General features: G+C 38.9%; 1 protein-coding gene across 5 annotated transcripts in view; it reads left to right on the forward strand.

Annotated features, from left to right (window-relative positions):
* The window catches only part of ESR2 (estrogen receptor 2), a 61,980-nt gene that overhangs the window by 17,436 nt on the left and 32,248 nt on the right, over positions 1–12,296 (forward strand). For 2 of the 5 annotated variants that reach the window (XM_042865555.1, XM_042865592.1), the window contains exons 1-2: positions 8,335–8,549; positions 11,820–12,289. In XM_042865555.1, coding sequence (XP_042721489.1) covers positions 11,856–12,289 — 434 coding nt within the window. In that variant the 5' untranslated portion in view covers positions 8,335–8,549; positions 11,820–11,855. Of the gene's footprint in view, positions 1–1,451; positions 1,771–8,334; positions 8,550–11,819; positions 12,290–12,296 lie in introns of those variants that run through there. The other 3 variants (XM_042865583.1, XM_042865573.1, XM_042865563.1) reach the window with 2 other exon arrangements.

A 12,296-nucleotide genomic window follows, 5' to 3' on the forward strand; every position in this document is an offset into this window, starting at 1 on the left:
AATGGCTGCCTGAAACCCTCAGGTGCAATGAGTTATTGTCCTCCTTGTGCTCTCAGATTTTTTTAAGTTTTTGCTATTTGTTTGTAAGAGAGAAAGGGGCTTTTCACAGTCTCTGTTGCTGTCCTGTGAAAGAGGCAAAAAGGTATTTGCTTAAAAATAGATAAATAAAAGGAGGAGGGGAGCTTTAGCAAGGACCAGTATTTAGGAGCTTGCAGGACCAGGGAGCTGTGCTGGGGCCTGAAGGAGAAAGCCTTTTTAGGAACAAATAATTAAATTGCCATTCTGTAGAATGTATCCATAAACCTTTACATTCCTACGCATTTGTATTTAGATGGTCAGGAGCATGACTTTACCCTTAAACAGAGTTTAAGAGCTACCACAGGCACAAATAGGATTGGATAGACAGGTCAGAGGCTGTAAAAAGAACTCAGTGATCAAGAAGTGCTGGATTTGAATCCCCCATAGCTTGCAAAAGTCTTCATCTGTTACAGCCAAAGCAAATCTCAGATTAAAAATATCAGTGTTTGGACCTGCAAATACATGGAGATGGGAAGCTCAAGGAAAAAAAATGTAGAAACAAGGTAAAAATGCAGATCTAATGCTAATTTCTCTAATGAGAAAAACGTCATTAGTGTGAAGTAATTATGGGAACAGCAGACTGAGTGGACAGTAATACTGCTTTGACTTGGTGCTGGCTGTGCTTGCAGGGAAGCTGTTGATAGCAAAGGTGGCAGGGCTATTGCAGCTACATGGGTTGACAACAGTCAAACCTCCAAATTCAGATGAAATATTTGGAAGGTTATGTAGACTTGAAGGTATGTTTGCATCTAAAATGCAAGGATGAATAACATGATGCTTTATCCAAACAAATTTATGAGCATGTCAGCTTCCCTAGAGTAAATGAGGTTAATGTGCTGTGCAACTAATCAAACACTTTGAAAGCAATCCCAGTGTATAACTGAGAGTTGGACCTTGATGCATGTCTTCAGTTTTCTTTAAATAAATGTTAACTTGGTAAAATAGAGATAACACCTTAAACAGCTTCTCATTAATTTGGTTTGCTTGAAAAAGAATGTAATTACATTACAAGCAAAAAACAAAAATTAAAAAAACCAAACAAACAAAAAAAAAAGAAAAACCCCATTAAAAACAGCTCTCTCTTTTCCCTTGGTATTATTGTAGTGGGTGTTAAAAAACATTGTCAAAGTTGTTTATTAAGAATGTCTGAAATATCTAAGATGATTAAGTTGCTGGTTCAGAGTGAATGTTATTATATTTCAGGTTTTCCTGTGACAAAGATTGAAATAATAATAATTAAAAAAAAGTTTGACCTGGCTTTTTTAAATGTCAGTGTTTTCTTCCAGAATTGCTGGTTAGTTAATCATTCACATTCCTGTGCTAAATATGAGAGTGACTGGCTTATGAAATGGTTCAGTAATGTAAGAGCTTTAACTGCAGTGAACGACAAATTCAGAAGCTTGTTATGTCAGAAAGGAGGAGGAGGAACTTCTGTTTAGGTCTTGCCTTCACAGGGAAAGGAAACACTGATAGTATCTGTGTAATCTTGCACTGATGAGCTGGCATCACATTGCTTTGAAAAGATTCATATTTGAGATCTGATGACTAAGTGTTGGTGAGCACAGCTGCTTTAGAATCTGAGATAAAGGAAAGAAGGAAAACAAATCCAGAATTGCTATGTGAAAACCTTGCTGACATGTAATGCTGTCAGAACATTCATAAAGAACAGAAACCCCATTCAATGTCAATCAGGTACGTGCTATATTGAATGCAATATTTATTATTTTCAATGTTGCCAAAGCTCTGCAATTGATAGGTGCTGGATTTATGAACAGTAAACTCTGTAAGTGAAATGGGGTAGTTAAAATATTGAGAGAGTTTGTTTTAGTTCCAGTGCACATTTGTTCTTAAAGTCAAATAGTTTATGCAGATTTTCAACAGGTTTGTGCTTTTAAAATTCTTTGAGGGTTCAAGGAAAATTGTAGAAGTTTGCTGTATCTTAGTACTTTGACTTAAAAAGCTGATTGGAATGTGATTGCTGCACTAAAAGCAGAAGGAATGCTTTTGGTGAACGCAGATAAGTAATTTTTTTTATTATTATTATTGCCAATGTGCAAAAATGAATATGCTAATAGAAGGTTAAAGCCACTTAGCATCATAATATTTGTAGGGCCTGATCCAAAGCAAATTGGAGTTATTAGAAGTTTCCCTATTGATTTATCTGAACTTTTGAATCAGACTCTTCAGATTGCAGGTATCACATTGCTTAATATCTCAGTTTTGTTTTTACAGCTGTTGTGTCTGTCCTGCTAGTTTTCTCATATTAAAGTCAGTGATGTAGGTTTCCATTCTTGTACAAGTAAATTGAGTTTTGAAAAGCATCTTTTGAAGTAAACAGGCAGTTACAAACCTGTTTCTTCAGTTTGCTTTTAGAAATGCTAGAGGGTATATTTAACAATAATGAAAGGTGGGTGCACATGCACACCTGTTTACCAAATCCTTTGGAATTACTGTCTGAATGCTAATAAAGGTTTTTGCCTAGCGAAGACAGGAATTATCTCATCATTTTATCTTGGGTGTTTTAAAAGGGGAGTTCTATTGGAGAAAACAAACTCCAATCTGAAGGGAAAAATGGGATAAAGAGCAGATTATGTAATCCAGAACGAATGGCTAGTGAATGTGCAATGTCTTTTTGGGAAATGTTTCTATCTTGTCATATGGAGAATGAAGCACCGTACCTTATATGCAGTGAAAGTCTCGATATGTTTGAGTAGCATGAGAAGCCCCTACTGAACATAGTCATTTAGCACTTGATTTTGATATGCTGAGTTTTAGCAGCTCATTGTTTCCTCAGCCATATCCTTGAAATTCCTTGTTCATCTTTTCTCCCCCTAAGAAGGGAGCAGTTCGAAGACTGAAGTACAGTGCCTTCACTGAAGCAGCATTTCTGACTTGTAATGTGAATCTTTAGAACTTCTATTTGCAGTTTCAGAACTTCAGCAAAATTCCTTTACAAGTCTGTGAACATAATTTAAACACAGAATCATCCCCCTGTTCTTTTTCCTCCTTTTTTTTTTTGCTTTCCTTTTGTAACTTTCCTATGTCTTTTTAAATAAGACGCGATGCGCTTTGCAGGCACAGTGGTAGTGACCCAGTGTCAGTGTAAGACAGTGGTAGAGTCTCTGTTCTCAAACTTGTAACCATGTGTGTAAGTGAACAGTTCAGCTTCCTTGGACTTTTAAAGAAGAAATAACCATAAAAATCTTAGACTAAATCTGATACTTCTTTACAGCTGATCTCTGAAATGCTGTTACTCACGAGAACCAGTTAATTTATTTGACCTCCAAGTATTTGCTGGAGAAAGTGAAATTAGAAAGATTATTTTTCATCCCAGTGAACATGTTTGTTGGCAATCTGATAACCTGGAATGTCACAGGAAAAACACTCCGTAGTTATAGAGACTGTCTGAAAATGGTACAATTGCAGAACTGCCTTCAGTGAGAGTCAGACAGTGAGTTTCTGTGATAACATTCTGGTAAAGAATGGATTGAAGTGTATTAATTAAAACCCTTTTGAAGCCATGTTTACTATGTGCTCTTTTCAAATACTCTGTGCTCTGGTTCTAGAATATTGACTTGAAGGGGCAAGTAGAAAAAAATGTGCGGTGGAAAGGGGTGGGGAGATCCAGGAGCTCAATAGGATGTATAACCACTCTGTTATCCTGCTTTTCTTCAGTTTTCTGCAGCACACTTTTGCTAGCTGCAGGAAATATTCACGTGGAAGTGCTTGCTGGTCCATTCCTCTAGGGACAGGAAATAGGAAGCTCAGAGAGCAGAAATCCCAGGATGAATTTTTTTTAGCTTTATTGAGATGGAATTAAGAGAACATTCAAGTTTTGTTTTGATTAATATATTGGACAGGTTCCCCTCCTGTGTTAATAAACAACAAGATTCTGACTAACTCAGCTGAGTCAGGCTTTTACCCACAGATCAGTAAAAGGCAGTTTCTCACGTCCAGTTTAATAAGAAAAGTCTGGAACAGGTTTTTTGTCTTTAACAGACTAAGACATGCCCGAAGCCTTTTGTTACCTGTGGATGACATTAAAGATATCTGATTTGGGATTCCGTGCTGCATTAGAACAGTGTGTCATAGCTTGCAAAGTCAAGAATATTCAATACCTTGATTTCTGTGTTATTTCTTTGAGTTTGTGAAGAAAGGTTACAGCATAATTACTAATTTCTCAGACAGTTTTAGGTCTTTTAAATCAGTAAAATTGGATATTAGGTAACTAAATAGTAATAAGATTTTAAAAAGAGAAATTAGAGTGAAATTGCAGGGACAAAAGTGTTTTAAAAGTGTTCTATTTTCCTCCAGTGGGAAGGTGTGTAGCAGACTGAATACAAGTGAACCAGTGTTATACATAAATTCTAACAAGGAAATCAGAAAAACAGCTGAAACTGTATTGTATTTCATACGTGCCCATACATAGATTTGTTTTCCATCCAGTTATAGCAATAGTCATTTATTCATGTTTATGTCTACAGAAAAAAGACTGTTTGGTGCAGTAAAGTCTAAAGCAACTGAACGCTTATTTATAAATGGTGTTTGCATGCTGAGCAGAGCAAACTGCAAATTGGGCGCTCCTGGAGCACTTGCAGAACTGAAGCAAGTCACAAAGCTTGGAGCTTTTGTGGCTGCCTGAATGGAAAAAGAGCACTGTATGTGGCATGTTCTTCTTGGAAGGACAGTGGTGAAACAGACTCTTCTGTTAAGCCAATTAGATTTACAGCTCAAATAATTTGTGTAGTAATGAGACTGTGTGGAAAAATCAGAGTAAGAAATGCTTTTATTTAGAGGAGGAGAGTGTAGAGTAAGGGCTGTTCACCATTGGTGTGAGAGGGAAAAACTCTGCTGCTTTTTTCCTTCTTCTGGTCACCTAGCTCTGACAAATGGCTCCCCAGCAGCAGGTTAACAAACAGGGTTTTCTGCAGCCTCAGACAGCTTGCAAAGGAAAGGTTATTTGAGGAGCCTGAGGCATGGCATGCTCAAGGGAACAGTCGGTGCATTGCATCCACTTAGCCAGGAGAAATTAAATCCTGCATTTACTGCCTTACATGCCAAGCAGAAACCCCCATCCCATGTTTTCTAGCTATGGGAAGTGAGATCCTCAGGTGGCACAGTGTGCTCTGCTGAACTAAACCAGTTCATGTTGTCTGGGGAGATGAATAAGTCATATTCCCAAATAACTGATTTTGTTGCCTGTAGATTGCCGGGGGCCTGGGCTTTGGGTGCAGCTATGACCTTACTCTTTTTGTTTGCTGGCCAGGAGGCTCTTAGTCTCATCAGTGGTTTTTATGCCTGGTTTTGGACAGCTGCTGCCAGGGAATCTCTTGTCTATACTTTCCTCAGAAGGTGAGATGGACAGTCTTGCTGCCTGAGAGAATAGGAAGTGCCAATTCCTGCTGTATTCCTACTGCCTGATTTTCTGTTTTCTTTCTTTTTGTTGTTATTTTGTCTTTTCCAAATATTGACTTTTCTCCTTTTCCTCTCCTAAATTTCTGTCTGACATGAGTGCGTTGCTGCTGGCATTGTTCTCTATCTGCCTTCTGTATCTCCTTGCAGACTTGCACGGGGGAACTGCTGTGGGAAAAGGGAATAAACACAGCGGTGTTTTTTGTTTCTGATTTATTTATTTATTTGAGCATCAGGAGAGACTGATGCTGGGAGATGCGGAATTGTAAGAGTAAACAAAAAGAACTTGAGTCAAGTCAGAGCCCCTGCACCAGCTCATGTCTTTGCCATGCCAATAACTAAGGCACAGTTAGTAACCTACTGAGTTGTGTAAAAGCCGTACTGGGCAAAATGTGGCTTTTTCTCCATATGTAGCCTCCCTTTCTGATGGCAGATGATTGAGCTTGACTCTCTGCTTCTCAGCAGTCATACAAATTAAAGATGTCCCTCAATACAAGATTTTGTAATGACTGGAAAGCCATGATAGTTATATGGCATTCTCATTAAGGGAGACATGGTGGTTGAAGGAAGTGATCTTCCTGGACACAAGGAACTGGTATGTTCCCTGCTGTTGGCACAGAGCTACAATCTGATAATCAAACCAAGAATTAGCTGCTCAGAATTAACCCTGTAAGAATAAACTAAATTATTTTGTGCTGAGATCCCCCACCAAAGTGTGCTTCAGGGTTACTGGATGCAGACACACATCCTTGTTCAATGAAAGCACAAGTCCCAGCTATAGGCCAGCCTGTCCTGCTCTCTCCTGCCCTTTCTTGCATCAGAAGATGCTTTCTTTAAGTAATAATGTTTTTATCAGACAAGTGTGATGTTCTTTGTACTAGCTTTTGCCATGACACTGCTGTAGGTTGAAGTGTGATTTCAAAATCCTTGGGCTAATGATTATAATTGCTACTTGTTTAATAGCTCTAATGGATTCTTCTTTTGTAAGGTAGCATGTTAGAATTTTCCCACTGAAATCCAAATATTCTTTTTGATGGAACACGTACTTGAGTGCCCGCTTTGAAGTAATGGCATGTGAAGTAGAGGAGCTGAGATCTCTCAGTATTCATTTATATTCTTGAACAGGACAGTGGCTTTTAATTTCTGGTCTATAGGTCTCTAAGTTTAAGAAATATACCTAAGAAATGCAAGTCATAGAAATCAAGCATACCTGCTAGTGATCTAATCCCACTGCTGTAAATCTTATGGCTCTCTTCATGTATCAAAAAGTGTCATCTTTGCTCAGGACCCACAATTCTTCACTTGAACGAAGTTTATGAGGTGGCCAGTGTCCTGGGTAATTATCGTTTGTCATTCTTCTCTTTTTCCAGCACAAGTAAAATGGAACTTCCTCAGCTACGAATGCCTCTAGTAGTGAAAGAACATAGTCGTAAAAAAATTTAGGTGAGAAGGAGTATCTGGAGAGCAATGAATCCAATATCTTGCTTCAAGTGAGGTCAGGTTGCTCAGGGCCATTTTCAGCCTCTTTTCAGTCTTCCTTTTTTTTTTTTTCTTCTCTTTTTAATGTTCCCAAAAATGAAGATTTCACAGCCTTCCTGAATATCCTGTTCCTTTTCTTAATTGTTTTCATTGTGGAGAACATTTTCATATGTCCAACCAGATTTTCTCTTGCTCGGACTTGTGACTAATCTCTTGTTCTCATTTGTGTACTGTTTAATGATCTTGCTTAGTCTTTGTAACTCCACTTCAGATAGTAGAAGACTGTAATTCAGCCCTCCTTCAGTTTTGTGTTTCTCTCAGGACCAAACCTGGTTCCTTTGGTCCCTGTCTGTGTCATGCACCAGATCCCTGAAATATTTATGAATGTTTAGTATAACCTGAAAGTTGTCAGTGTTCTCAGTAACACAAAGGCTAAAACAGGGCAAAGGGTGCTGAGTTCTTTTAATGTTTCAAAGCATTCCTGCCCCTATGGTTTTGATCTTCAGTATTTTCTTCAGAGGTGGTCTTGATCTCTTTGGAAACAGGCTGCTGTTTTGCAGGCGTGGATCTGAAAAGAGCTTTATTTGTTTTTGCTTTCCTTTCTACCCCCTACTTGTTGCTTATAGTGTAACTCAGGTAATAAATAATAAACCTGTTTGCTCACATGCCTTCTGTTGGCAGTATCTTGCACTGCTGTGTTTAATGAGTAATAAGTTATCCACAAAACTCGAAGCATAAGAGCTATTTTATGCATCAGCAGTGACTTTGCTTTAATGATCCGTTCTTGCGAAGATGCTTTCGTTTGTTTTTGCAATGAGATGCACAAAGTTTAACTTAGCAGAATATTAATACAAAGCTTTCCAAGAAGATGAGAGGCTCATGCTGTGGGGCAGTGGAATGCATGTTTGCTGAATCACATGTACTCAAATGGAAGGAAGAACGATTATGCCTTAACTGAAACCTAGCAGAGAAAGAAATCATCTTTGTGACAAGAAAAAAATTGTTCAAAATACGTGTCTTGCCTGGAAAATTCTAAGCACATTGTTATTTATGCTGATGAAATAGTGCCTGAGAATATCCAAGTTTACTTGCAGACTGTTGTGTTTTTCTAGGAAAAGCTATTGTATTTTTTCCAATCAAGCTCTAAAGTGTGGCAGCCTGCTCTCTCTTCCCTTTATTTACCCCTTTCTAATGCTATTTTGTGGAAGGCTTTCAAAAAGGTATTTGGTGTATATAATGTGCAGTTACCAACATTTGGATGTAGATACCCATTTGAGATTGTTCCAGTAGGTCAGATGGCTTAATTATTTACCCGTGTGTCTGTTTGACTATGACATCCAAACCAGCATTCTTGTGCTTGATCTGGTGTTCACTGCATGGTGATTGTCAAGATACACTGAATTCAATATGTAGAGCTATTTCAAGAGCAGAAGCCTCACTTTTTTGTGGATGACATTGACAACATCACATTTTTGCTCCTGCATACTCATGGAAAGTGGTCCCTTTGCATACTGGAACCCATGGAACTTTGTCTTACGTCAGATTTGGATGCTGCTCTTTATGTGCTATATTAGTGAATGGTAAGCGCTGCTGGACCGGACTGGCCAGACTGGTTATTTTCTTTGTGGCATTTCAGTTGCTTCATACCTTTCTAAGCTAAACTGACTTGATTGAAACACTTGCTGTCAAGAAGGCTGTACTCTATAGATAATGGATACCTGTTTTGTTTCTAGGCCTGGTACAGATCTAGCGCAGTGCTGATAGATTGGATCTAAATAATGTACTTAAAGTTGACCTTTGATTTTTTAAAAACCTTTCTTCAGAGAAGGAAGAGAAGTTGGGACAGGAGTTTGGTTCATAGAGTAGTTAATTTTAGTTTAATTAATAGTGTTTAAGATAAGAAAGCATCATACTGAAATGGGACAAACTTATCCTGTTGCGACTTCTTATTGTGATCCTCAGCTTAAATGTGTTAGTGATTCCTTCTGAGGTACTGATGTTAGTGGAGTTTGTTTTCTGTAGACTTGAATCTTAAGCTCTGGTTACCTGAATCTGCAGTTCCTTCTCAAGAAGTAAAGCTCTGCAGTCCAGCAGTTATTTTGGGCAGGTTTCTGTGCAGTTCTGAATGGTTTCTGCAACTTTGCTTTGTTTGTGAGGCTCTGGGCTTCCTGTTCTGAATCTTCTGAGTATAAGGGTGTATGAACAATATGATCTCATGTACATCCATGGCTAAACAATTTCTGCTAATCAAGTTAATTATCTTAAGCCATTACTGTAGTTTATTTGTTATATTGAAGTCTGATGAAGACTATTTTCTTTAGCCTTCTGGAACCCAAAGTCCCTTCTCTGGTAAAGTAAAGAAAAACAAAGTCACGAGCTGTGTGTTTTGGAGGAAGGCTGTATGAACTCCTCATGTTTGCATTGTCTCCTCCCTCTGAAACTTGACTTGTGCTGCTTCTAAGTCCTCTGTATATTTCTAAGTACTGCCTGCTGTTCTTTGGAGAGAATAAAGCCTCCTGCTAAGTAGGCAGCTATCCTCCCTATCACTCTAGTGGATTGCCTCTGATTTGGATTCGTGGCATTATTTAGTACCAACTCTATGTTCCCTCTGCTTATACATGCGTGCATGCATTTTCTGCATTCCTGAGGGAAACTGTACAGCCAGTTCCTGCTGCCAAAGCTATTGCAGTATCTTAGCAGAACATCTTTAGGTGATCGTAACAGAGATGTCATTGTAATGCCTCTCAGGTCCTTCTCTCAGAAGGATTTGGGGTAACGCTGAAGGATGCTCCTGTGGAGTATCACTAAGATCCCAGGTGGTACTCTGCTTTACCTACACGGAAGCTTTAAATACATTTTGAATTCTATGTACTCACTGGACAGATTTGTAGTATTCACTATGAAAATAACCACTGCTGAAAACAATCTGATTTTTCAGTTCCATCATTTTCTGCTCAAAAATTATTTAGGCTGTCCATAAAATGCAAGCAAAAGAACATGTGAGATTTTCAGTGCTTTTTGAGCTCTTAAGGGAAACAGGAGTTTCTGGCAAGGGCACATAAGGCATGTAGATTGTATGAAAAATGAGGTCACATTCTCCTGCTTTGGCTGCATCGGAGTTCCAGTGCAACAACGGCTGGATATGAACCACTGCTGAGATAATTCATTTTCCTGTTTCCCACAAAGGAATAAACAGCAGCTGGGTCTGAAGTGCCTAAGATGATTTGAATGAGTTCCTCGTTACTTTGCTGTGTATCTTCAGTTTCATCAATGGAATGTGAAGTGAGAAGAGCCCTAAACTGTCAGTTTTATTCAGGAAGTTGTTTTGTTTTTTGTTTTTTGGTTCATGTTTTTCATGATTTTTCTCATGTTTTTTGGTGATGCTTCTACCATCAGTCCCGTCTCTAGGTGAGGAAATATATCAGTACACCAAGATGGCATACTAGGAATGCCATTTAACAGAGAATTTCTGGGACAGCGAGGTAGCTGCTGCTTCAGGAAACATATGTTTGAATCTTTATCCTTTTATTTTATGGTTGTGTGAGATGAAAAAAGGTAAGAATATTTAGCAGCCATACTTCGGTCACTTCTGGAATAGCAAAAGTGTGGGTGGCTTCTTATTTACTCCAGGATTTTTCATGTTAATCTCTTATTGCCATCTGTAGAAGTGTGCTGGAGTATCACTTCTGGGAACTGGAACTTGAATGAATTGCACATGAAGCCCACAACAAAGAATGAAATTTAAATATTCTTAAATGCTGCTGTTAAACTGATGGTTCCAGGATGGGGTTTATATCTTAGGAGGTGTTTTGGTGGCTTCTTTCTTTTTTCCATTTTTTTCCTTCTTTTTTTTTTTTTTCATTTACCTTAAATAATTTAGATATACCTAAATATGGCAGATAGTGTTTCTGCGGGTGTATTAGGGTCCCTTGGTTGCTGGTTCAGATGGAAGGAAGAATGAAGAGTGGCAGTAAAGGCATAGAATCATAGAATCATAGAATCACCAAGGTTGGAAAAGACCTAAAAGATCATCCAGTCCAACCGTTCACCTATTCCCAAGGCAGTGCAGGATGCCAGGAAACTATAAAACTTCCTGGCCTGATGGATTTGCTTGAATTCCTCTTTGTCAACTCAGAAATTCCTGCACTTTGTGACATCTGCATTTCATGACAGCTGCTTTTATAATGGCTCTGTTCAGTGGTGCTGTATCCAAGTACCTTTCAGTGACAGAGTTGCTTATTGATGTCCATCCCATCTTTCTCCCTCTCTGGAGAGGGATGTGCAGCAAAGTTATGATTTTGAAAGGTAAAGTCTGTCTATCTGTGTTCCAAAACACCTCTTACACACTCGTGTTGCTACAGGAAGGCTGATACTTCAGTAGTGCACTTGCGGTGGGAGAAGAAGGAGGTGGTGAATTTCTTTGAAGGTAATTGGTTTCTTAGGACACTTATTCCACAATTACTCACCACGGGGTAATTCTGCCACTGACATGGAGCAGCTTTACCCTGGTTGCAGTGAATTGCTTTGCTTAGGATCCCAGCTGTCACATGCATTTTTGTTTCAGGCTTCAATTTATACATTTTTGTGTTATTACTTTTAAATGATGTTTGAACTCAACAAGTGTTGTCGCCTTTATTTTAAGGAAGTTCTAGAAAACTTTCTGCTTCATAAAGGTAGCAAACTTGAACGTTCTCTGTTTAAGTACATTTGGTATGTAATCTGTTTTTGCAGAATGTTTTCAGTGCTTTCTGTTTTGTGAATTCCTCTATATCTTTTACAGAGAAGACTTAAGACAGAGCTTTCTTAGTTTTTAATTCACGGTTGTTGTTTTTTCCACCTTAACCTCTTAGGATGAATATTTAAACAACCTTTGGTCTTGAGTCAAAATGTCCCTCTGTGCGTCTTCTCACAAGGACTTTTCTCAGTTGCTGCCACTTCAGGATGTTGGATGCAATAAGACAGAAATTAAAAACTCACCTGCTGGTATTGGCTCTCCAGTTCCCTACAGCTGTAATCAGTCTGCATTGACAACAGAACACAGTCCAATCTACATCCCTTCGTCTTATGTGGAAAACAGGCATGAATATTCTGCAGTGGCGTTCTGCAGTCCTGCCGTGATGAATTACAACATAGCCAGCAATTTTGGTGATTCTGAGAGTACATCTGTGAGGCAAACATCGAGCCCAAACATGTTATGGTCTGCTCCTGGCCACCTCTCCCCTCTGACACTGCACTGTCAGTCATCACTTCTGTATGCAGAGCAGCCTAAGAGCCCGTGGTGCGAAGTGAGACCTCTTGAACCAGTGCTGCCCGTCACCAGGTGAGTG

Source organism: Lagopus leucura, unplaced genomic scaffold (genome assembly GCF_019238085.1).
Source record: "Lagopus leucura isolate 7727_CA_CO unplaced genomic scaffold, USGS_WTPT01 Super-Scaffold_1, whole genome shotgun sequence".
Lineage (NCBI taxonomy): Eukaryota > Metazoa > Chordata > Aves > Galliformes > Phasianidae > Lagopus > Lagopus leucura.